At 35.6% G+C, this 26,505-nt stretch overlaps 2 protein-coding genes across 3 annotated transcripts in view; one reads left to right on the top strand and one right to left on the bottom strand.

The window, feature by feature from the left end:
• Nucleotides 1-16,313, top strand: part of LOC128988679 (uncharacterized) — a 118,454-nt gene extending 102,141 nt beyond the window's left edge. Inside the window, exons 8-14 of one of the 2 annotated variants that reach the window (XM_054410199.1) lie at nucleotides 2,633-2,858; nucleotides 3,192-3,536; nucleotides 7,625-7,793; nucleotides 8,557-8,681; nucleotides 9,913-10,032; nucleotides 11,949-12,096; nucleotides 13,995-16,313. In XM_054410199.1, the coding sequence (XP_054266174.1) occupies nucleotides 2,633-2,858; nucleotides 3,192-3,536; nucleotides 7,625-7,793; nucleotides 8,557-8,681; nucleotides 9,913-10,032; nucleotides 11,949-12,096; nucleotides 13,995-14,094 (1,233 nt within the window). In that variant the 3' untranslated portion in view covers nucleotides 14,095-16,313. The remainder of the gene's footprint in view (nucleotides 1-2,632; nucleotides 2,859-3,191; nucleotides 3,537-7,624; nucleotides 7,794-8,556; nucleotides 8,682-9,912; nucleotides 10,033-11,948; nucleotides 12,097-13,994) is intronic. The other variant, XM_054410200.1, reaches the window with a different exon arrangement.
• Nucleotides 16,314-16,853: 540 nt separating this feature from the next.
• On the bottom strand, nucleotides 16,854-25,860 carry LOC128989697 (mRNA turnover protein 4 homolog). Its single transcript, XM_054411697.1, has 5 exons — nucleotides 25,711-25,860; nucleotides 22,770-22,932; nucleotides 22,466-22,615; nucleotides 18,057-18,285; nucleotides 16,854-17,681 (listed from the first exon to the last, which is right to left on the bottom strand). Exons 1-5 carry the CDS (start codon nucleotides 25,736-25,738, stop codon nucleotides 16,896-16,898), a joined length of 1,356 nt encoding a protein of 451 aa, XP_054267672.1. The 5' UTR covers nucleotides 25,739-25,860; the 3' UTR covers nucleotides 16,854-16,895.
• Between the last annotated feature and the right edge of the window lie 645 nt (nucleotides 25,861-26,505).

Below are 26,505 nucleotides of genomic sequence, written 5' to 3' on the forward strand. Positions count from 1 at the left end.
TGTTTATTATTTGTCAAATAATATCTAGATTCATAGGGACAATTTATTGATTGAGATTTGGTGGCTGTTTAAATTTATAAAAATCTTTCAATCAAATTATAATATTTTCTAATCTCTTTTTATTACATTCCAGTGTTAAACTAATCATTTAAATAGATGCTGATTGCTCTGTTGCTTCTAAAGTGGAGATCCGTTCCAATTGGTTTGATTAATATTCAAAAGAATCCAATTAAGATGTTGTTTGCTAGAAAACTTTTAATTGATACCTCTCCAGCATTTGAGTTGAAGTTTTAATTAAATTTTTCTGTCAGCGGATGGGTGATGATCTCAAATAGTGATAGGGCTGTTTTAATTGGATAAAGCTCCATACTGTTTTAATTGTTTGATAAGGATATATTGAATAATACATCCACACATTTGATTAAGAATTAGTCTACAAAAAAACCACTCAAAAACTGTGCCTGATAATGCAGCAATTTGTGAAATAATTTTTGATCATATAACTTTTTTAGTGAGTGAAGTTGCCATTACCGTAGGTGGGTAAGACCTGGACCTGAAACTGATTTGCTTTTTCATTTTGAAGTCCCCAGAGCCCAAAAACACTATTCGTCCAAATTTGTATAACATATTAAATAATTATATACATTATACATACAAATATACATTACATTATTATAATATGTATGTAATCTATATAACATGTATAAATATAGAGATGTGTATGTGTCCGTGAACGTGATAACTCGAGTAATGTTGGTCTAATGAAATATGGCTTGAAGGTGTAGGGCAGAATAAACTTGAATGAGTTTGAGAACCAGCAAGATGGGGTCATGGGAACGGGGTACTTTGGTTTAAAAAGGTTCAAAAACCTTTTTTTAAATTTTCACACTTAAAACATAGAAATTCCCAATTTTCATCAAGACCATCTCGTAAAACCTAAGAATAAAATAATTTTGTATTTTGAAGCGTTGTTGTACAATTAAAGGTTTCGAAGAGGATAAAAACTGTATATATTATAATTCCGTTTTATTCTTACTGAGGAAAAAAAAATTTGCAGTTTGCTTGTTTATGGATATAAGATTTATTTATTTAGTCACGTACTACTACTATTTGGTGAAAATAACACTTTTAAACCTCCCCGTAGCAGCATACCTAAGTACTTGTTAAATATAATGTCATTTAAATGGGGAATAATTTTTTCTTGTTTATGGAAATATTTTAGTAAAAATTCAATTAGACAGATTGTTGAAATTTGATTAGTCTGCAGGTTTGCTGCGGCATTGCATATTTTAATTCGTGATCTAACTATTTGCTTTATGTTAAAAACACTCATGAACGATAAAAAACGATAAAAAATTGATGTTTTCTAAGGTTACGTTGTTGATAGATTTTTATCATTAATTGCTGTTGGTTATCATTAATGCAAGAATAGAGGACAATTATTTTGTTTGTTTCTCATAAGCACATTATTGATTTGTAAATTCTAAATATTCTTTGTACAGTAAACTACACAATTTTTTACTGTATAAACTCAAACTAAATATTTATTTAAATGAAATAAAAGTATTAAAACTCTTCTTTTAAAATCAAAACAATAGTGGAACGGTAGAATCCTAAATATATAAAGTGTGATTTTCCCTGTAAAATTGTTCCAAGATTAACAGGTACCCCCCTCCCATGCCTCACCAAGTTTTAATTGTGAACAAGCAAAGGCAAAGCTCGATGTATTTGAGGACAAACCAATGACTAAGCATGTAACAGACTTGATCACAATTCAACCAAGCAGGTAATCCTCGCTGAATGCTGTATTAATTAACCGCTTTGCCACCAGCTCATTCCGTGGGCCTTTGACAAAGCAAAACTACAATTTAACCCCCACAGCTCACAATGTGGTCACTGAGTTCTCCTTCAATACATCGTCTCAAATTTAACTATGTTCAGTATATGTATATTGTATAACGATTGGTGTTTATTGATTAACTTTAAGGCAGTAACCAGCTACTGTTCCTACACTGTTGGATACATAATGTGTTGGTCCTGCTTCTTAGAATATTTTTTGTGTTCTTTAAACAAAAATCTTGTTAAATTTTTCATGGACTTAACTACAAGCAGTCGAAGAAGTTTTCAACTATGGAATAATATACCCTCTGTTGAAGATTTGAATAGAAAAGTTATGGCTAACTCTTTGATCACCAGAAGCCATCTTTTTAATTAGTTATGCATATGGTATTTAGTATTTTTTCCTCATATTAAAAACACAAAAATTAAAATCATTGTTTAACAAGAATTGGTGAGAACACATACACAGGAAGAAAGAGTATTAAGCTGTAAATGCCTGATCATGGGGGACAATTTGAAACAAATTTGCCCATCCTAAATATTTAAACTAATTTATAACAGATTCACCCATTCCAAAACTCCAACTTGAGCTATCTACTGCTTAGGCTATATTTTGTGGGCCTCTCCCAACAAGCTCTGAGAATAAACTCCTTACACAATGAAATCACGCACTGAACCTGAATGGCATTGCGACCTGATTCAAACCCTTGTCTCCTGGCCAAGGAGACAACTTCTAGATCTGTTTGGCATATATTCACACTGTTTCTAGCATATAGTATTATACTGTTGACAGTTGGACAGCCTGTTCTCGCTGAGTGTGATGTCGGAGCCGTACCACTCAGTGGCCGTCACTCAGTTTGCACCAGGGTTGAGTGTCCAGTGTCAGATCGTGCTACGCGCCGCCACTCACCTCACGGCCAGCAAGGTGGGCTTGGCGTTCATCGGAGGACTGCGCAACCAGCACGGGCACGTGTGGCTCGGCAACTTCACTGTGGATATACAGTCAATTGGGTTTCAAGGTAAGATATGGTTTAACTAGCCTGTTGCTACTGAAGTAGAATAATGATAAGACATGAATTCAACTTTTTGCACGGAAAACAAAACATTTAGAAATAAGTGCAAGTTAAGGTCCTGAAAAAATTAGGAATCAGGGATATAAAAAAGTACTATCTAATCTATGACTTAATAATGGATAGGTACCGGTAATTTGAAAATTTTATACAGAGATCTTATACAGAGACAAGTTCTTGTTCTTTCGTAGACAAATAAATATTTGTTTACAACACCCGGAAAATCTTACTAATTGAACAAATATGTATAAACATAATATTTATTTTATTACTTTCTAACAGCGAGCAACGACGCGGTGTCGTGGACGGGCTGGTCGGAGTGGGGAGAGTGTCAACACACAGTTGAGTTTGGCTACGTAACCCTGCGATCCCGCAACTGTTCGCTGCGTAGCGGGACGTACCTGTACAGCACTCTACCCTGTCTGTTGGTGCCTCACAGCGACGGCAACCTAGAGACAGCTCCCTGCGCTTCCCCAGAGACTAACCAGCTCTCTCAGTACCTCAACGACTCTACACAATCACAGAGAATGTTCCGGATCACCAAAGCAGACATGGACATCCGCAACAGGCCCAAGAATGAAAGTACAGAACTTAACGTTGCTGTTGCTCCTGAAACGAATGACAAAAGTAAGGAAATACTTTATAGCTTCATGCTTGTATTCAAATTATAAACTTTGCAATATTATCAGAAACTGAGAAAAAATATCTAGGTTAATTTTCTGAATAGATTATTACAGAATTGGAAGACTGGGTTGGGTAGCTAGGAGGCAGTTATTGTTCAAGGTTAGTAGAGAGACAGGTTGACGCGTCCGGCCGATTCCGTGGTGCACGCAGCCAGCCGCTGTGACGTCATCCAGTGACCAGCAGCTACGTTCCGCGCGTGCCATCACTACAGTAGGATTATTGTCGTGATATCAGCGTTACACTACTAGCTGTTTATAAACCATTGTGTTTAGTTTGTCTGTGTAAATAGAATGGCAATAAAAGCGAGGATTAATAATAAAGCAAAGAGATAACGATTTGTATAAAAAGATGTATTGATGGAAAGCAATAAACATTCATGATACATTGATTCATGTACATATTTTTTTAAATTTGTTTAATCGCTTTCTATCCTCCGTATCGGCGTCTCCTTTTCTTTTTTTGATTTTTGTCTCAAGATTGAGGTTTAAGTCTTTCATCCTAATGATCGTTCTCATTTTAATGTATGATGTAATGACTTCCAGAGGAATATCCTGTACCTGAAAAAATCAAAGAACAGAATAAATAAAAAGATTCATTCCATTAAATTACAAAAAATATGTATTGCAAACATCAAATAGTTTTTGCATAAAAGAAAAATAACTGTTCTTGATGCACTCTTTTGATTGGTAACCAAATAAATTAAAGATTACATGCTACAAACTATAAGTGCTTCAGTTCGTAAAATGTAACTAAAACATGAACAAGTTTTCTTGTAAATAAGCCGATATGGAAACAAATGCCTGTGCGTCAGCTTTGAGTTGCGTCCTTTGGAAACTAAACCTTAGGCCTAATATTAAGATTAAAAGGTCAATTAAATTCTTGGATACTATAAAAATTAAAAAAATAGATATTTAGTTTAAGTAAATGGTTGTAAATTGAAATAATTAAAAGATCCCTTTAAATTACCTTGTGTGACACTTTAGTTGCTAAATCTTTCACAACATGAGGGTCCTTCTTTAATTGATCGTCCCCATGAAATACTTTGAACTCCTGCTCACACACTTTACTTATCCGTAGCCATTGTTCCGAAGGCTCCACCAGTCCACCCTGTTTAAATAGACAAAATATTATATAATAAGGCCTATTTTTAAATTGTTATGTTATTTTTTGTTATTTGTTAGGTGATTAAAGTTTGACTGTATTCTTACCTTTGACAAATGTTGAATCCAGGAGCGCTTGTTTTCTGGCAAAGATTCACTTTTATAAGTATAATCTCCTAGGAATGGGTATTTCTTCAAATACTTCTTTGCTACCCATCCAGCAAGATAATTTTGAGCTCCTTCTACTATGTCTGGACTCTCCGCAGTGGTTTGGTTTTCTTCTTCGAGTTCTGGACACTCAGTGATTTTACTTTCTTCAACAATTTCTGGACATTCAGGGGTTCGGATTTCTTCTTGATTTTCTTCACTCATACTTTTTATATCCAGTTTCTTCAGCACATTTGCTACTATAAACTCACTTTCTGATAAATCAGTGGTGTTCATGTGGTTTTGAACAACTCCAGGGTTTTTTCCAAAAATAATCATTCTTATCCTGTGAATAGCATTTAGAGGGGTCGGGTGATCGTTTAAGCCCCCTCTTGATCTTATTTGGGAGAATAAATTTTCCAATGTATCTTGATTAAGCCTGTGTGTTAGTATGTAATTCATTTGAAATTCCTTTCGAATATTATCTAAGAGACCTTTCACAGCATTTATTGAGAGCAAAATTCCTTTTTGAAAAGGCAACATGCCCTTCTTTCCTGGGCAACGCATTTTCTTTACAATCGTGAACATGTCATCCAACCTTTTATTTTGCTCCACTTCATACATGCCGTACCCGCATTTTAATGATTGTAATGATTGCTGTGGCACATAACTGTTCATAATGTCAAACCAATCGTTCACAGAGGAAATGAAGGCTGATAAATTACTTATAATGTTTTCGTCATTGACAGGCTTATATAATACCAGGGCCTTGGCAGTTGTGTTTGAAAAAAGTTGAACAGCCATTCTTACATTTTGCCTTTCAGCTCCTACGACCTCTAAATGTTGCTTATTTAGCTTATGGCAAACTTTAAGCTCGTTGGAATCAAGTTGAAGAAGAGCACGTATCGGGGTTTTGTCAACATAGACATTATCCTCTAACAGAAATCCCGTATCTAAAAACCAGTTTCGCAATAACTTAAGCACATGAGGAGCATCGGCAAACAAAAAAACTGTTTTTTCTTTTTCAGCTGGATTTTCAAACCATGGCTTTTCAATACTAACATTTAATTTCTTCCATAAACCATAGTTTCCACCTCCCATATCTGACACACACGCAACTACAGTATAACCAGAGGCGTGAGCTCTATTTATGGCCTCAAATACAATTTCTTTTGAAATGGTCGTGTCAAAATCGATAAAAATTGGCTGTTTCCAATTAGAGAACAGCCCCCTTAATACAATGACCTGCATTTGTTTGTGAGGCCCTATAACCTGGTCATTCTTTTGGTCATACTCGTAAGTTGCCTTTACTTTCATTTCATCGAAAGTTAGAACTGCAGCCTTTTCATGTTTTTCCTTATTTTCCCCAGCAACTTCCATTAAACGGAAAATTTCATCGAAAAACCCTTTTCGTATGTTAATATTTGTAATCCATCTATTCAAAGTAGACAAACTGGGCAAAGGGAAACGGCATTTTCTTTGAAGATATAAATATGTTCGTTTTCCAAGATAGCGTAAAGTAAGGGCTATGGATATTTCTTCGTTAGTCCAATTAACTCTATTTTTATTGCCTAACAATAGATCAATCTGATTTTTTGTAAATACAGTACTCAGTTTATCCTTAATATTTGATTCTGTTGACTTTCGGCAATTTTTTTTCCTTAAAGCCTTTAGTGAATTAGTAAGCCTTCGTATTTTTAAAGACTTTTCTCTTAAAATATACTGCTTCTTTAAAAGCTCCGCCTTAAGAATTTTATTTTCTCCCAATAATAAGGCATACTTTTCACTTATAGATTCTGTGTCCAAATTTGATTCAGTGGTCAATTTAGTTAACTCACAACTCTCAGCCTGCGGTTTCTCTGAAGGATATGTTTGAGATTTTTCAGGGCATAGCAATGACTTAACAAGTTGTTTTTTGTTCCTGTTTTCGTACCTACTTTTTCTGTTTGGCGTTAACACGTTCTCAGCTGTCACATTTACACCAGCTTGGGGTTTTGTTAATTTTTGTGAGGGAATAGCCGTTTGTTTAAGCTTCTTTTTACTAGGTAAATTCAACAGCTCGGATTTAAGATCTCTTTCATAGTCCTCTGGCAAAAAATGATCTGAACAAACAGAACAAGAGTCTGGGTTCCATTTTCCTTCACGTTTACACAAATGCACCCACTTTGACCTTATTTCAGGATCTTTAGGAAAATTAAAATATACCACGCCATCCTCTTTTGTTTTAGCGTGGCTATTGTTGCAGACAGCAACAGTACACCTCTTCCCGGGCATTGTTTAATTTAATATTTGTACATACCGTAATATTATGCCCCTTGCAAGTGAAAACAACTTTTCTCCACTAAACACTTTAAATATAAAACACTAACAATCAACCAGTATGGATAACATAAACGTAGCCACAATGCAAGACGGAAGCGACTCGACTGAACTGGAATGTATGTATGCGGGAGTGTGGCGAGGGGCGTGGCGGTCACTGGCTGACGTCACACGTGTGGCGCTCATATCGGTTTTAGTGACTGCTGGGGAGGTATAGGGATGCGTCAACCTGTCTCTCTACTAACCTTGGTTATTGTTACCTTAGAATCTGAAGGTTGCTGGTTTTTTAAGTTTGAGTAAGATCAATAATTATGGGCCTGGATGAAATTTGTCATTCAGCTACCAATTAATGATTCTATCTACAAAAGATCAATACTAGATAGTAACAAGACCAGGGTTTGGACCACGTATTTGATGAATAATCCATCTGTTCATATATCTGATGGATGATGATGTTGATGACAGATGCCAGTGGACCGTGTGCGTGTGGTCCTGGAGAAGTGTGTGTAGCACTACAAGAACATTCTGTGCCACAGTGTCTGTCTATACTTGACACTACAGACCCGACGGGCTGTGGAGGACATTGCAAGATCAACACCCAGCTCTGCCAGAAGATGAGAGACAATGCTTATAGGTATTTTTGCAATCATATGTAACAAATTGAAACAGAACGATCGAGAGCTGCAAAACCATTTCGGTCCGTGGTACGAACGCTATTTTTCACCACACTATACCCTATTACCACTATTCACCACAATAATAATGCACACTGATAGTCAACACAAATACAACTTTAAGGTTATGTGAAGAAATAATTTGAGGAATTAGCAAAAATAATAATAAATAGTTGCTAGGCAACGGTGACGATAAAGCAATTCTATTGCAATGCTATGGATACTGATTGTGTATTTCATGTTTTAAGAAAGTAAGTGGGCAGCTGATTTTGCGGCCCTAGGGATGTAAAAACCTGCTCGGTCCCCGAATAACGATGACTGCTGGCATGGCCAGTAAAACGTAACTTTCAGCCACCAATTAACGTATGTAAAACAGCTAAAAACATCATAGTGTGGTGAAAAATCTATTTTGTCACTCTGCAATATTTTTGATTATGTATATGTGTTGGTATCGAAATTGGACATGTTTCGAAGGGGTTAAAATTGATGTTTTTTTTTTACAATTGTTAAGCCTCAAATTGTCGATCTTTCATAATTTTAGGAGAACTGCTTTCATAACAGTATTCCAGATTTTATGCCTACTCAAGACTGATTTTGAATCACAAACTAAATATAGAAATTGTATTCTATAATATTTAAATGTGGTGTTTAAAATCTAAAATCTCATAGTTATCATGATGACAATATTTTATAGTTTCTCATTTAATAGTTTACTGTCCACAGGTGTGTTGACGACTCCAAGTGTTTGGAAGACGAGTGGCAGTGCGGCAACAAACTGTGCATCCCACTCAGTAAGCGGTGTGATGGTCACTTCAACTGCTATGATCACACTGATGAATTTGACTGTGGTATGTTTGCATTTGTGGTCTCAAAGTAGCTTTTATTAACCGATTCCAAAAATATTCAGTTGCAATTTCCTCGTTGAATGAATCCAAAATATTTGTTCCATATTTAATACCTACAAATTGATATTAACTTTTAGCACTGCTATACTACACTAATTTATACTATTTATTTATCACATTTCATTTTTACATAAAAAAAAAAACACTGCATTAGGTTTAACTACATATATACACTTAACAATATGCATGGCTAGTGAGCATACTAAAATGAAATTACAGGATTAGATTTTTCATACGTACTAAAATTTAAAGATGGGCCCTTATGAATGTAGACAGAGTGTGATCTCTTTGGTCCTTATGACGTAAGATAATTTTTACATCTATTTTAGAAAAAGGTATTGGTTCTTCAACTTCATTTCTCTTACTGCGGTACCGGTAGTCTAAAAACAATTTTGTTGTAAAAAAGTACAAGGTTGCGAAAAAGCAATGGGTTGATTTAAAAAAGCTAAAAGTATGACGAACGATTAAGGTCATCTCTAGTGGGCTGCTTGTCTACCACTGTGCCTGAATTGTCTGGACTCTAACACCCTGTTTTCATGAAGGAGCAGTTACTTAGAAACATTGAATTAATTGCACTTTTTTGTATAAACTAATCCTTTGTATTATCCTTGTTTGACCATCATAGAGTAATTTTGTTCAAACTCTGGTTCAGCAACAGATAAAATATTTATATAAACGCTAATCCAAATGGTGGCAAATCATGAAAGCACTATTTTAGAGAATCAATCAATCTTAGTCCCAATCTCTCGACAATGCAGCATACAGCCCAAGACTCAATGTTTCTTGAATTACTTGACTGCTGAAACACGATGGCCAAATTGTGCTACGGAAACCATCTTAGTGATTTGCAGTTTGCTAGAGACAACCGTCATTCACCATCTTCTACAGAAGGTAGTTTCAAACCCAAACCTTTAATTTTGTGCTAACCCTGTTTACTTAGAGTGATCCAAAACGCAAATAAATATATGTCCGAGAATATTTTTGGTCTTAAACAGAAAAAGATTCTTGACATCCCTCCTACCATTTCCAAAATTAAACCCCCCAAATTTGTTCAAAAAGCCCACTTCAAAGTACTGTTGTTCAACATTTTAGGATTTTTAATTATCACTACATTTTGATATGGCACTGACTAACATGGTAACATTGAGGATGAGCAAGTTATGGTGTGTGGCAGATTGCAACTTGACCTCCCACTTTCAGTGTGGCAAGCGCATGTCGTGCCTGCCGCTCAGTAAGCGTTGCGACGCCATCGTCGACTGCTGGGACGCAGCTGATGAGCTCAACTGTACTATCCGTAAGTGATGCTGTCTGTCGCGCTTGGCTGTGGTTGCACCTCTACTTGCACGTCGCACACGCTCACATTCTTGCATCTTGTCAACTTTGTGTTTCAGTGATTATCCATGTTGTTTTGTTAATATGTGTGTTTTGTTTGAAAAAACCAATTATTTGTGTGTTATCATATATTGGGGTTCATAAAAAAATATACTGTTTCGATGTACGTAGCTCAATATCTTCCATCGTTGTAAACCGTCGTTACTTACTTATTTTTCTTAATCACATTATTTTCATCTTACAATTGACAATTGGTTGCCATTCATTGCTCCCAGTTTCATATTGGAATCCCAATCCAGATGTGTAAAAATACAACTATAATTCAACATATTATATCACTAAACGGCAGGATTAATCCCAGTTTGTGGCAGCACATTCTTTCTGTATCGTACATCAAGAACAAATTAAACTAATGGACAATGTCTTCAACAGAGTCTTCCAGAAATGGTATGGACAACATAGTATAGCATGAGATGATGTTGGGAAGCTTGTAAGGGATGCTTTACTGTGTCAGCCATGGTGTTTCAATGAGATGCATATGCAAACGTATATAATCATTTCCGAGGTGAACACTAATTTCTCAGTGTGTGTTTACCACTAGCTAGGGTGCCACAAATTTTGTGCTATAGATATCATAGTGATATCACCAGCCTTGTAAAGCCACTCCTCTACATTTATCATATAGACATCCTTTCCAATTCCAAACTTTTTGTTAAAATATTTATCAAAATAAGTTTCATGTCAGTTGCAAGGCTTCATAACGATCATATTGCTGAAATAAAACTGTTTTCATTGGTGATAAATTAACAGTATGTATTCTTTATTGTTTCTTTTAGGGGTCTGTATCAAAATATAGGTATTTTTAATTTTTTTCTAACCTCCTGTTGGCTGTCATTTTTGTAAACTTTACCTCAAAATTCATCATTGGCTGATTGAAACAGAACATAACCTATACTTCTTTCTTCGACATATTGCATTTGCAGCTGATGTGTGGTTCGGTTTTTATTGTCAACATGTGTTTTATTGCATGGAGTGACTCATTTCAAATGCTTCAGTGTGTTAATGTTTAAACATTTCATTTTGGACTAGAGATAGCTTTACAGTTGATACTCCTGTTGTGCATGAGTGTTACGGAAAAATATGCAAAAAGGTGCAAGTCTAAAATTTGGTATTTGAATTCAATAGCAGTGGCTTTTAGGGGCGGAAACCACAGACTAATTATCATATATTATTTGTATAACTTAAGCAATTGATTATTCTTCTCTGACAGTGTTTCAAAAGTGATGTTCTTGTTTAAAATACTTTTTCAAAAGGTTTTTTGTGAGGATGCAGGCATGCTTGCAGATTGTTAGTATTTTCTTTCGATAGTTAAATTTTGAGAGTCGGTGGCTCATTTGGTAGCGTCACGGACTTCGGGCCCAAGGCAGCGATGTCGTGGGTTCGGATCCTGGTCACTGCCACTAAAATTTATCAGTACAGTTCACCTTTGTACTGTACCAGCTCACCCCTTGCTTTGCTGGATACGTTCCACAGATCTGTAGTCTATGTGGACAGGCAAATGCAATGTTAAAAGGGGCCGCCAACCTCTTAAAAAAAATAATAAAGAAATAAAAATAATAAGTTTGAAGCGCAGGAAATTTCATAGATTTATAAGTACTAGTGTTTCTTGTAACCCATCGCTTTCTCTTTTATGTTACAGTACCTACATTTTTGTGTCATTAGCTTAAATTTGGTGTTAGTTATTCAAACTAAATCGTTCCAGATTGTGTGTCATTTTGTTCAAGATCTCAGACGATTGAGATCAGTGATAGTGATGATGACTTCTATATTCAAGGTTGAGCATGTGTCTTGTATTTAATTAATGCTGTTGTTTTTCAGACTGTGTGGGCCAGGAACAGTTTACTTGTAATGACAGCCAGTGTATACCTAACCACAGGTTCTGTGATGGTTTCCCTGACTGCAAAGACCACTCGGATGAGCCCTTTGGTTGCGGGGGGGACTGCAAAACCCACGAGTGGAAATGCAGGTAACTTATTTATTTTAATACCTACCTACTTATTTATTTCCCCAAAGGAACTAGGTGTCTGGAATCCCTCCTAAATTTTTTTTAGCTTTAACTGTCCTATCATACTTCAGGGGTTTTTAAAGCAACCAAAACAGTTACAACTACCATGAGACACTTTTTAACTACAAACCAGCGGACGTGGGGTAAACTTGTGTATGCTTACTTTCAAAAATGTTCAAATAGGCTGTATGGCAAAAGAGCAATATTATAAACTTGTCACTTATTATTAACAGATAAAAATTAGATTAATGAGGTACCTTCCTTTAAACTGGAAACTAAAGCATTGAGTAGGTGAATCCATACGAGTTTTCTTCTGCTGGCCAGCTATCGCATAGTTCTAGTACGCAGACCGACAGTCCAGTAAAAAAATAAAACTGAACATGTTTATTTTGCAAGCTCAAATAGGATATGTATGGAGTAACTTAGGTCTCTATTTTTGTCTTTTTTACAGTCCCGGTTTACTTAAATTTTGGCAATTCTATGAATAGTTGATTTTTAGGTAGGCCTACTGGAATCACACCTAGAAACTTTAAATTAAAACCCTTAATTTCTTGTCATAAAATCAATGATTTACTTTCAATATATAATATACTCTTTGAGATTGCGTAAAAACCTTGTTGAGTCTTATTCATAATAAATTCCCAATAACACTACAACTCATAGATAACTATGCAACAATGCATATCAGCTGATTGACAATGAAGTAAAAAAACAGGTATACCATCATATGAGCTTTTTTGTCATGAAATAGTTATTTGTGTAACTAGTGAGCAAAGTGGCACTTTGCTACACACGAGAGCAACGTGGAATGATCTCGAGTGCAGCAAAGGCCCTTTGCACTCGTGTTACACATTATATTTTTCCTACAGTCACTATAAAGCATATAAATAATTAGTCAAACACTATGCAACACGTTTTTAGGTTCAGATGGCAACACAAATAGGTGCCCTAGAGAAAGTAGTCACCGGTCCGTATCACTCCGCTATTTTTTTCCTCGGCAAGCAATGTGCTCCGCGACCTGAGAAAAAAGTTCTGTATGTTTTTGTAATTTGAATTGGCTTCCGCGCCTAAAAAATGCTTTAAAGGTATTTTCTTGTTTATTAAGATCGTAGGAATGTTTTAAAAACATTTAAAAGAAAAGTCCAGGAAGTTCAGAAATACCGAAACTATAAACACAAAATGACAGGTTAAATATTAGTATAATACTCAATCAGCTGCTCATAGTATTATTATCTTTAAGTGTTGCCAACCTATTTCCAAGCGTACACGGATTACGTGCATAATAGAACCACGCTGTTTTGTGTTGTTTCGTTGGAATCCTGATGTGCGCCAAAGTATAAACCGTACACAAAGTATAAATATGCAGCAATTAGCAGCTTTCTGTACTATTTTTTTTTTTTTTTTTTTTTTGGAAAGGAGGGAAAATGTTTTCACGCACACAGGTAGTAGTGTGAGACTCCTGAAAATTATCAGACTACTCACTAAAAAACCCCCTCTACTCTGTTGGACACAGACCTGGAATTGTTTGTACTATAAACAGTACAAGGAAGCCAACTTTGTCAGGTGACTGTAGGAAAAAGTATCTTGCGGTACTTGTCATTTGGGTTGAGTTTTAAAAAACCCCATGTAGATAATTTGTCAGCAGAAGGACAAAGAGTAATCAAGCTACTTTGGTTTCAAAGTCTTCAATTTTGACCTATGTGATAACAATTATTAAAACATTTCTGTGTATACTGTGGCCTACCTGGACTATTTCTAAGGTAGCTACTATCTCTCCAATCAAAAATCTCAATCCTCACCTACACCCTTTCAACAAAACTGTGACGACTGAAAGTTTCATTGCGTTGTTACTGTTTCAGCAACAGCCGTTGTATCCCCCAGACTAAGAGGTGTGATGGACAAAACGACTGTGGCGACGGCTCGGACGAAGCTGAGTGTGTCAATGTCACGCCCGAGTAGCACTACACCAAAGACTCACACAAGATCTCTCCTTACTCTACATGTTGTTCCTAGTCATGAGATTTAAAACATTTGAATTTTTATTTAAAAATCTAACTTGACACGTTCTAACGAGTTCAGCATTAATTTTAAGTGTAATTAACTTATTTTTTCGCTATAGAGTATATTGTGAACATATTTGATATGTGTTATTTATTCATTGGACCGTCATAGCATTACTATGACAAGTATTAAAGTAAAGTATAAGTAAAGTTAAATAATTGTTCATGTCAGTGATTTTAAAAATCGGTATTGGTAAATTTGGTTACTATATGATAACGTTGATTATACATAATCATAACAATTGTTTAGTAACTTCCTTAAAGTATACGGGAATTTAGGACATGGTTACCTCCCAACTATTGTATGAAATAAATGTTATGATCTTCCTTGCAGATTATAAATTTACTTACTTTTCACTTTTATGACAATTTTTGTTTCATCTGTTACAGAACACTGTCTATAATAATACTTGTGGAGGAGCCTTAGTTTTTTGCCTACCCAAGTTATTCTGATCAAACTTTTACCATAGACCTGGAAAGTCTTATTTTACCATGACATGATACTGTATAAAATTAAAAATATGCAACTCTTTTACGTACGTACTTCTAATAATACGTAATGATGTTTGATGCAGAAGTTTGAACAAAGTGTGTACTTACAGTTCAGTCTATTATTCTCATTGAGACATTTAACGTACAACCTTGTAAAGTTTCCTAATTTTGTTCAACCATTGTAATATGTTACACTTTTTAGATGATAGAAGTTATTTCTTGATGCATGTATGAAACGAGCTAAAAGCATCTACTTAAGTGATACTCCTCTTGAAAATCACAATAAAATTTATTAATGCTAAACAATCTTCATTACAGATAAAGTTTTAACTTTTATATTTTACTACTTGTTAATCTATCAAAACTATATGTGCCCTATGAATGATGTCGTTAATGACCTACATTAAAGTTGTTCATCTATGGTTGATAATAATTTACATTATTTTTGTAATTACTATTTTACATTATTTATTTTTAGGAATATGTATACATTTATGTGCCCTACTGTCTTAATTAATTATTTACATGTAACCAACTCTATTTAATCATTGTTTGACTTAAAACTGTTTTATTTTAATTTTATTTCTTGGGGACAGATACAGATCAAATTTTTGAGAGGGCCGTGGGTTTATATTTTTAAAGTTTTATAACGTCTCTGTATGTAAAATTCTGTTTCAAATTATTTGTAGGACTTAGGTAAATTTGGTTGTGAAAATTTATTAGGAAAGCAGAATTGATCCATGTTCACCTTCTCTTGCGTTTTTAAAGAACGTTTTACCTTTTTGTGATCCCACATAGCCTATCTCTTACTGGATTAGTCCCTGAGATTTTAATAAGAATGTTTAATCCATTGTGTCTTACTTACTCATATATATCGTGCTATACTTGTTATCATAATGAAATTAAACATAACAATATCAATTCAAACACTTGTCCTAACCCACCTGGATAGTGAAGTAAACTAGGTATAATCTAAATGTTAGCTAAAAACCAAAGATTTGTATACTCTAAATTAACTATTTAATTGTTTGGCAAGCTATGTAATCCAGAGTTAGTTCATTATCTTATCTGGCATCTGAATACCTACATCAGTTTTCTATAGAAATTTAATGTTTTTTGTGTTAATGGCTGCCTCCAAAATTGAATCATTTCTTCTGATGTGCCATCATTGATATCCCTGAAAGTGAAACATAAAATTTATTTATTTTTATGTATTTTAGCTTATTTATTTAACATGCTCCAGGGAAGCTAAAATCACCGTTGCAACAAGCAGTCTACATTTGATTTGTTTTCCTGAAAATTGATTAAATCTGACTTTTTTTTAGCTATTTAGCTTTTTCAGCCTTCTGTTGTTAAAAAAAGGTTTAGCAATATTGAATTTGTCTAGTTAAGTTCCAAATAATATTTTAATGATAATTTTGGAGGCCCAGTAAAACACCTACTTTTAGAAACAACTTCTTATCAAATAAGAAACATGATACTTTAAAAATAATGTTTTCAAATTTTAAATTTTACTATGTTGTAACAAAGTGTGGATTAAGATAAAGGAGTTACCCGAATAGACTAAGAATGAATAACATGCTCATATACTGTTAAGGTAATGTATTTTTAAAACAATAAACCTTTTTATCCAAAAAGTCTCATGTATTTTATCCTATATCTTACAGTTGAGTCTTGGCGAGTGCCTTTAAAACTTCTACCAGTGTGTTAAAGTTAGAGTACTTTACCTACGCCTACGACTTTTTTTTAATTACTAATAATCACTACTCTTAACATCTAAGAGAGGTTATGTTTTAATTTATAACCTCTCATTTCCACTGATTGTAATTTGTAATACAACAACGATTTTCCCAACCACTCACACTCATTGTATAATCAATTAAATTGGCCTTAACAGCTAATGAGTAGATGTTTGAAGCATCAAAATTTTACTTCTTTTCTCTTAATCCTTGAATATCATTGGTCCAAACTTGTACTGTAAAGTAACAAAAAAATTCGGTTAAGGAAGTAAAGTGAATCTTTTTAATCCCAAGAACTGAATGGAATTGGCTAGTTTTAAAAACGGTTGTAGGTAAAATACTTTAATGTTTACAATACTTGTTTGTTTATTGGTTTGTTACAAATCTTCACAATAATCCAAAGGCGCTAAGAATCAAAACACAAAGATAATTCAAACGTTATATTTTACAATATATACCAAAGTCAACGTTACTCAGCCATTTCAACATCTTCTGGCTCTTCAAATATCTTCTTGGAAACTGATTTGCGAGGGGTATTCCTGGTGGGCCTTGCCACTCTATCTTTTACTGCTGACTTTGTTTTCTTGCTTGATTCTGTTAACTTTTTAACAGACTGTTTCTTTTCTTCTGGAGTTCTCCTGATTGGCTTTGGAGTTCTCAAAGATCTTCTTGGATTCACCCTTGTTACCTTAGGGGATTCTTCTCCTGGTCTTGGAGCTTCTGAATGTTCTAGTTCTTCTTCTTTGGAGACTTTATCTTCGGATTTTACTTGTGTACTTTTCCGAGCAGATTTTTTAGTACTTGCCTTTACAGTAACTGTGTCATCACTTTCTTTGTTTACAGATTCTTTATTTTCATCATTTTCGTCTACCACTACTTGAACAGATTTCTTTGATTTTACTGTTTCTGATTTATTGACCAAACTTGGTTCTACTTCTTCACTTGTTGTCAGTTGTTCACTTTCTTCTGTCATAGTTTCATCTTCCATTGTTGACTCACTTTCTGCACTGTTCAGATTGTTTTCTACATTAAGTGCTTCAGGTTCACTTATTGTATGTTGATCAAACAATTTGGTTAATTCTTTTTCCGATTTCTTACTTTTTGAACTACTTAATTTCTTCTGCGGTTTGGAACTACTTTCCTCAGGCAATTGTTTAGCTTCCTTGGGAACCTTAAATCTTTCAAATGAACCATCTTTGGACCACATACATACTATTTTTATTTTAAATTCTGCCATTTGTTTTCCAATCAATTTCTGAAACAAAATTATTTGATAAATAGGAAGAACAGGATTTGTGGAAAAGTAATATACAAAGTGTAAGGGCGGTTAAATTTATAACATCGGCTACCATCCCTACCATTGCAGCAAAATGAGGACTATACTGTGACAAAGAACTCTATCATCATAACCTGCGCTCTTGTAGCCAACGTTGTTAACAGTTTGATGTGACACTGTATTATTGTCAAGTGTGACCATCGAAGCCTTACTTCTAAAATGAAATTAATTTACAGCTTCACTGATTTTATTTATTTTGTATTAAAATAGTGTTTGACATAGGCCCTACCTTGTTTGACATCATACAAAGTGACATCGCTTTTCAAGCATTTACACGCTGAGTTTGTTACTCACTAGGATGTTGGCCTGCTCGGGTGTCAGTTTGGAGCCCAGAGAGCACACTGTGTAGTCCTCACGTAGGATGATCTTCCCCTTCTCCAGCTGAGTAGGCAGTCCGAGGGAGCGAAGATGAGGCTCCAAGGAGAAGGAGAACTCAGGCATTGGACCGGCTGGCAACACTACAGTCTCTGTCGCAACAAATCCTGACTTGGCAAACTCCATTTGTGAGAAATCTCTGAACCATCTGTCAAACATCAAACCTACGTTTAATTCATCCTATAAAGAACCTTCTTAGTTAAAGTTGTTTCCTATAATGACCTTACTTAGGCTAACATCTGAAGAAGTTAGCATTGACTACTGGATACTGAAGTAGACATGCCGTCTAAATCAACCTCCTGTTGTCGTACTTTGTATTAAAAAAGAAAATATCTAGTTCTATGAACCAGTCACAGATTGCGCTAGTGACTAAAACTCGATTTTGTACCTTATTGCTACTGACATGGTTGATGGGTCATAGCAGTTGCTATAGCTCACAATAAATCGTTCATCAGAGTAAATTTGTAATTTCACAGTATATTTATTCAACAGAAATAAGTAATTTATATCAGCACAATCTGCCTGTGGGTTACATAAAAACGATGATTTTGATTAAATAACTGGCGAGTGGCGACAACTTTAAAATTTTTTTTTTTTAATGGAAAGTCTAGTGGTATCACTCTGGTCAAAGACGCTAGGCTCTATCATGGATGTGTGTAAAAAACACATACTTCAGGCTAGACCAAGAGAGTTGCGGTAATATCACGTAGCTTTATATGTGTAGGGCAGGATTTAATCCTGGGCCCTTTTGGCGTCAGAAGCGCTGTGCTCTACCACTTGACCAACTGACTGCCCAAGATCAAGTGGTTTCATAGAAGATACTACTTTTAGGAACTACACAACTTCTATAAAATATTTCCCTCGCATATGAGTTTTGACAAAGTGTTAGCTAACCCTCACTTTCAAGAAGCCTTAGATACATTTATAAGAAATTATTCCCTTAGGTAACAATCTGGTTTAAACAGGTGGGGTGGATTTACGAAAAGGTTAGACCATCCAGAGACCATTTAAAGTAGTGAATTAGAGAAACCATTAGTGAATTTAGTAACCATTAGTGAATTTAGTAGTCATTAGTGGCAGTCAAAGTTTGAGACAATATTGTGACAAAATAATAACAATACCGGTAATTAATTGCAGTCTTCGAGCGACAACCGGGGCGGGCGACTCGTGCAAAGTGTGTGAAAGCGAATTCAGTTTCATCCCTTGTTTGTCGCCACTTCCAGTAAGTTAGTAGTGCAGTTTGGCATTGCACTTGCTTATTATACAGTAAATGGATATTAGGTACAGTAAATTATATTATGTAGGTATAGTAGGCAATGTAATTTTTAAGTAACTTGTAGTACAATATAGAATTGATCTAGGCCTAGTATATATTGTTCTGTATTTCAATATGAAACTACAGTTCATTATTATTTTTTTGGATAGAATCACGCGCGATTACTAGAGGGTCCAGATTATCAAGGGCCAAATTACCCCTATGGGGTTTTTTTGGTATATACTCGATTGTAGTTTGGAATTAGATCTTCATATTTTATATTTCAGTGGTTTATGGAGTGCCGTACCCTGGTTTGATGAAGTATTGAGAATATTCACACATCAAAGTAGGCTATTAGAATTTAAAACATTTAAGAATTAGATGCACCTACAAAAATAACTGCTACTAGGTGAACCCGTGCGAATTCGCACGAGTAATAAATTAGGATTATTATAGCAAAGTCGTTAGAAGTTGCGTCATTAATTGTATCGACGTTGTGCTTGAGCTCAATTGTTGGCTATATGCATTCTAAGTTCTTTTTGCTGTTCAGTAGGAGTATTTAAACGAACGGAACTCATCATGCTGAAAACTTGTGCGTGTGGATTAATATCAACCAAATGTTGAGTCAAAATGTGCATGAGCTCAGTGCTGCAAGAGCCATTAGCTTTGGTTAGCATTCTTTCTTGAACAGTGGTTTCGACGTCGTAGATATAAATTCGGGCATATGTGGGATGCTGCCCTTCTGACGGTGGTAAGGTGCCAATTGAGTGATAAATTGTGTCGTGCACCTTAAACATGAAAGGCCCTCCAACGTTATGTTCTTCAATTTTAGCTCGAGTGCTGACCATTGCGAGCGCAGAGTTGTACGATCTAATGTTCTCTTTGTAGTTTCTGCTCAAATGATTTGCTCCATTTAGGCTCTGGATAGCTCTCTCGGTATGGTGGTAGATTCACTTTTCCTTTATGGCAACGGGATGAAAATCCTTTGCCTGGTCCTCTTTGTTCTTCTTTAAAATGTAGCACACCACATTTTAATGCCATCTCGCCAAGTGAATGCTGCTGAGTTCTTGTATTTGTCAGTGTAATTTTGTAAGTACATGTTGCCACTAACTGTTCCAGCTCCTCGTCTGGGCTCCTTACATTTTGCATTGCTTGCCATATGTTGACTCGCCTGTCCGGCCAGCAATATTTCTTTGTCGTCGGGTCCTTGGCATGTTTAAATGAAAATCAAATATCAAACTTTTCTCCCGTCGTGTCCTATAGGTAACATTTCCTTGCCAGGTTTCTAATTATTTGTTAGGAACCAATTCTTTCTAACCTTTGAACTCTCTTATCATGTGTCCACCACACACACACTCACCGCAGCTCAGACACAGTCCACTGCCGTTCATCATTGAGATCACATCAAGCATTACGCTACCCGCAATAATTTCTAGAATACCATTAACTTTTTATTTGCCCTGGCAAAGATTTTTTTTTTTGTACCGAAAGGAATATTTATTTTTCTGAGTATTTTGAGAGAGATATTTTAGTTGTGTTTATAAACTTTTAATAAGTGAAAGTCAGTGCTAGTGTACAATACAGTACTGGACAGGATATAGACGCCATCATGGCCAACCAACGGCAACAGCCTTAAAGATGGGGTACCCCAGCCAGATGTCGCCGATCCACACCTCCACAATACCAACAAAGGTCGGTGCAAGTATCTTTATCTCTCTCGAAAACAATTAAAATCAATCAGTATAAATAATACATCTATTTGCCATAAATTTCACATTAACTATAAAATCAAAAATTATTTTTGATCTGTTCAATCACGATCAATTTATCCGACATTACAACATTATTTTTAAAAACAACTGTTTAGAACAATGCAAACTGTTTACATTTCAAAACCAAACAAAACAGCTAGAATTTATTTTTTTAACTAATTTATTTACATCTGTTTTAGAATATAATAAACTTTCAAATCAATCACAATGTTATCCTTATGGAAGGCACTTTGAGGGCAGCCCACTCCCTTAAAAAGATATTTAGAAAATCTAAAGCCAGTTTGCACATCTACACACCTAGATGAACATTTTGGTATATGATATGTGGGGTTAAATCTTAAAACAAAAAAGCCTTATTGTTCACAAAGTTTCATGTCGCGTATTAAATATATACATAAGACTACATTTTATTTGCTGCATATAATATTAAATATCCCCGCCGCAGCAAACCTGCCGACTAAGCGAATTTCCATTTGTCTGAATTGATTTTCAGTTAAATATATTTTAATAACATTAGGTTTAACGAGTACCTAGGTTTGCTGCTACAAGGAAACTAATAAAGTGTGTTTTTGAGTAAAATATTGATAGCTTAGTACAAAATAAATAAATTTGCCAAGTTTGATCAAAATGTATCCATAAACAAGCAAACTACAACATTTGACAATATTCTCCATAAGAATAACATGGGAATTTTAAATTAAAATTTTTTTTAATTTTCTCCGTTACTAATAATCGAACAAAAATACTCTTTTTATATATTAAATTATTTGTTTTTTTAAGCTCTTTAAAAAGGTCTAAAGAGAAATCGGAAAATTTTGTGTTTTGAGGGTCAAAAGTGAGAAAACCCAATTTTTACCCGATAAAACCCCCCGTAAAGCCCCGTTCCCATGGTCCGATCGTGCTGGTTCGCGAACTCATTCAAGTTTATCCCGCTTTACACCTTTAAACCAAATTTCATCAAAATCGGACAAAAATTACTCAAGTTATCGCGTTTACGGACGTATATATATATATATATATACAAGTCTATATATATATATATAAGTCTATATATATATATATATATAAGTCTATATATATATATATAAGTCTATATATATATATATAAGTCTATATATATATATATATATACATATATAAAAATTTGAACGAATGGTGTTTTTGGCCTCTGGGGACATGAAAATGAAAAAGTAAATCGGTCCCGGGTCTAGGTCTTACCGTGCCACCTACGGTAATAGCTACTTCCCTATAGGGAAATTCGCTAAAAGTCCTTAGGCCTACTTGCTAAACAATTTACTTACTGTACAACGTTATCCTTGGGCCTATTTGTGAACAACAAGCCACATTGCCCCACAAGGTGGCTGGAAATTTTGTGTAAGTTCTTCTGTACCTCGTCTGCCTCAGTTCGTCCAAGAGCAAGCGCCATAATTTTCCTCTTGGCAAAAAAGAATCTGTAATTTAAAATGTTGATGAGTACAAGCATAATAACCTGCTTATTGCTTTAGTTTATACCAATAGGCCTACTAAGATGAGTAGGCCTAGGGTTAATGTAGCCTATGTTGCTGGTGAAATAACCTCGACTGATCAGTAAGTAGTGGGTCTTACCTACTATCCTTCCATTCTTCTCGCAGATCCTTCAGAGGCCCATTTCTCATGTTGTTTGTGGTGAAGACGAATAAATTTTCATATTTATCAAGAAATTTCCTTACATCTTCGACTAACTGCTGTTTCATTGCCATTCCTTTTTTTGTAGTCTTTGTTAATGACACTGAAAAAATGCATTTCAATCAATAGGTTTACATTACTAACTAAAGCTGAATCTATAAACAAAATATCAACTGCACTGAATTGTAGGACTATTTTGGGTTGTATATTTTAAGCTTTTAATTAGGCCTACTCATGGCCAATGCAGTGTAGCTTATGTTTAATACATGTTCAATGCTTCTTCTCTAATTAATTTTAAGAGATAACAACGCAGAAAATGTTGGAGACACTTTTAAACAATCGTCGCAATTGTTGAGAAAAATTATTGCTTGGAAGGGTATTGGCTGGGTAAAAGGTGCTGTAAGTTATTTGATCCCGATAAAAAATAAATATTTGCTTCAACTTTACTTAATAAAATTTATTTTAGATTTTATACATCTTAGGGGTGGGGGGAGTGTGGAGAGGGCAGCCGGCATGTCGCTTTCAAAGTCGCAGTGGTTATGGAGAGCGTGGGGAAGTAGCGCTGTGGTAGCCCGAGACATCTGGGTAAACTGCAAAAATACCAGCCAGGCTGTCTCAAGATAAGGCAGATATATCCATCTCCCGTGCGGTTAACCCATATTCGGATATATGTGCCACCCATCCTTTATCGCCAAAGACTTAGGCATCCGTTACCCGTACTTGAGGGTTAATGTGTTTGGAGAGCTTTACCTTAAGAGCCTGTGCTAGGCCTACATGTCTTGTAGAACCAACTGTCATTGGGCTCAATAAATTACCCTGACTAATCAAACAGCTGGTCTTAATCAGTAACAAAGTTACCCAAGGCATCCCACTCCATTCTACATTCATCCTTCACTCATATTTGGGTTAAAATACGCACGCTGTCATCCCCATCTCAAATTAATTTAAAAAAAATATATAATGGGCCCCACCTATAATAATATAATTTAGTAAAAAAAAATGCCATGGACATAACAAATAAAGCTCAATATGAAATCGGAAGTGAAATCGCGTCATGACTGTTTAGGCCTACTGCTACAGGTAGCTTTAGAAAGTGTTCATCAATGGTGCTCAACGAACGTACATCAATCAAGCTAAAATCAAAGTGATAACTTATAGCCGGATCAGCAACATCATTGAATACGACTATGTCTTGGTTGGGAACCAGCTGGAGAGATGCAGTCGCATGAAGGATCTTGGGGTCACGATTAATTCCACCTTTGAGTTTGGACACCACGTTGGTGACATATGTGCCAGGGCCTGCCGCACCCTTGGCCTTGTTATTCGGACGGTAAATTACGGGCTGGATTCCGTAGTAGCTACCATCTTATACAAGTCCCTTGTCCATCAGCTACTTAAGTATGCTTCGGTTGTATGGTCTCCATACCAACTCGGCCTTACAGATCAACGAGAGTCAGTCCAAAGACGATTCATCAGGTTCCTGGGACGCCGAGAGGGGTTCAACTACTTAGTAGTCCCCATTGATGTCATCTCAGAATCCTACGCGCTGCAGCCATTATCATGTAGAAGACGAGTAGCAGATGTGTCCTTCCTCTACAAGCTCCTCAGAGAGGTGGTTGGTCCTTACCTCCTGGAAGATGAATTTCAGAGTGCCCACCATCAGGACTAGGGAGTTACCTCCAGTACAGCCCTATTCCAAGGCTCATGCGTTCCGGCAACTACGTCTCGGCTTCAGTGGACCTCTTTCATGACAGCCTAGCAACCATCAGGCGTTCTGCGGCCACATCCTGGTCCCCTGCCAATGAAACCTAGTGTGTCCCATTGTTATTCGTCATTTGCTATCTTTTACGTTTTCTGTAAATTTAATTAGGTACGTTTGAGTTACAGTATGTTATCGTTTGTTTAATACTGTTTTTTTTGCATAAAATATTTTATTGTTATTGCTTTTTCATATTCTATTTCGACTTCATTGTTATATTATAGCTTTCCTAGCCAAAGATTTACCTTGCTTTTGCTGGATCGATTGTTTTACTGTATTGCCAGACCAAATTCTTACCTTTTTTATTGCTTTTTCACAATTATTTTGTACTTCATTGTTAAATTATTGCTTTCCTAGTCAAGATTATATTTCCTGTTACCAATGGCTCTGCTCCAGCCATAGATTTAAGTTAGTTGTTAAGTTTTCTGTTAAAATGCACGTTGTTACCACATATGCTTCTTGAATCTACATTGTAAATTGGTGATCTTGCCTTTGGAATAAATAAATAAATATAAAAGGTAGGATGATTGTACAGGGTGGCAGAAAAGTCCCTTCATATACAATATTGCAGTAGGTTACAGTAATGTTATAATTAAACACGACTGATCAGCAAGTAATAATCGTACGTGAGTAGTAAGGCAACAGTGTGGGGAGAGAATGTGGAGGGAGCCTCACTCTCCCTTCCCAACCGCCGCCACAGCCCTTGGACGTGGGGGCACTCAGTAAACTTACCTAGAGATTAAGGGCGGCCTTTGCACGAGTCACCCCAGAAATGCTGAAACGAATGAGCTAACTTATGGCCGGTCAAGCTTTGCCAAGACAATGGAGGTATGCAAGCCGATGTTTGGGACTAAAAACATGATGTTCACTTGGTGTAGGCCTAGTCCACAATAAATTTTCGATTAAAATAAGCCTACATTTCTATGGTTTAAATCAACACCCATTGAATTTAGCCTAGGCCTACCTTTAGTGTAAAGGGACTTTTCAGCCACCTTGAAGTGTTGAAATCATAATGGCTTCGGTTTTTTTAATCCTCTAGAGGCCTAGGTCTAAATAGGATTTAGATAGATAGATTTTATTTTATCATTAAACATCATAAAAATGTCTCATATTATTGCTTACCTTTTTTATCCCTTTTAGAAACCGGCATTGTGATGAAATTGAGTTTTTAAGGTATAGCTTATCTAAAACTGATCACCACAAACTCAATAACAACTTCCTAACCTAAACGTGATTGACAACCACGCTGTTGCTATTAATTAACTCTAACTGTTGAAGTTGTGAAATGAAAAGAAAACTAAAACTGAAAAGAAATAATAAAGCAGTCAGTTCAGTCGGTCCTCACTCCACACCATCACTCACTAGATTCACTCCACTCCACACCCCTTGGAATTGGAAATTCATGGATTGGACTGACTATTGGGATCGGGAACATGGAGCAGCGGACCAGTGTTGGTACAGTACATGGTGGAAGGAAAAAACATAGGTGTGCTATTCCCACATATTCTGACGTCACTCGGATTGCAAACAAAAGATCACCTGATTGTAACTGTCAAATTAATATGTATTTGTTTTGATTTGATTGTTATTGTTTTTATAATAATAAAAACAAAAACAACCAAATCAAAACAAATACATATACTAATTTGACACTTACAATCAGGTGATCTTTTGTTTGCAATCCGAGTGACGTCAGAATATGTGGGAATAGCACACCTATGTTTTTTCCTTCCACCATGGGTACAGTATACATAGTTTATTATACATATTTAATTATTGGTTCTTATACTTTCTTTCACGGCCGCCTTTCTTTCTTTCCCATTTTATATTTGATGTTTTTTTTAGATTGAAGGTTTCTGCAATATCAGTCTAGTCTACTCTCTCCTCAGTCCAGTCTTCTCACTCCTCAGTCCAGTC

The sequence above is a fragment of the Macrosteles quadrilineatus genome, unplaced genomic scaffold (assembly GCF_028750875.1).
Source record: "Macrosteles quadrilineatus isolate MER2022 unplaced genomic scaffold, UCM_ALF_1.0 Scaffold_3__2_contigs__length_128488019, whole genome shotgun sequence".
Taxonomy (NCBI): domain Eukaryota; kingdom Metazoa; phylum Arthropoda; class Insecta; order Hemiptera; family Cicadellidae; genus Macrosteles; species Macrosteles quadrilineatus.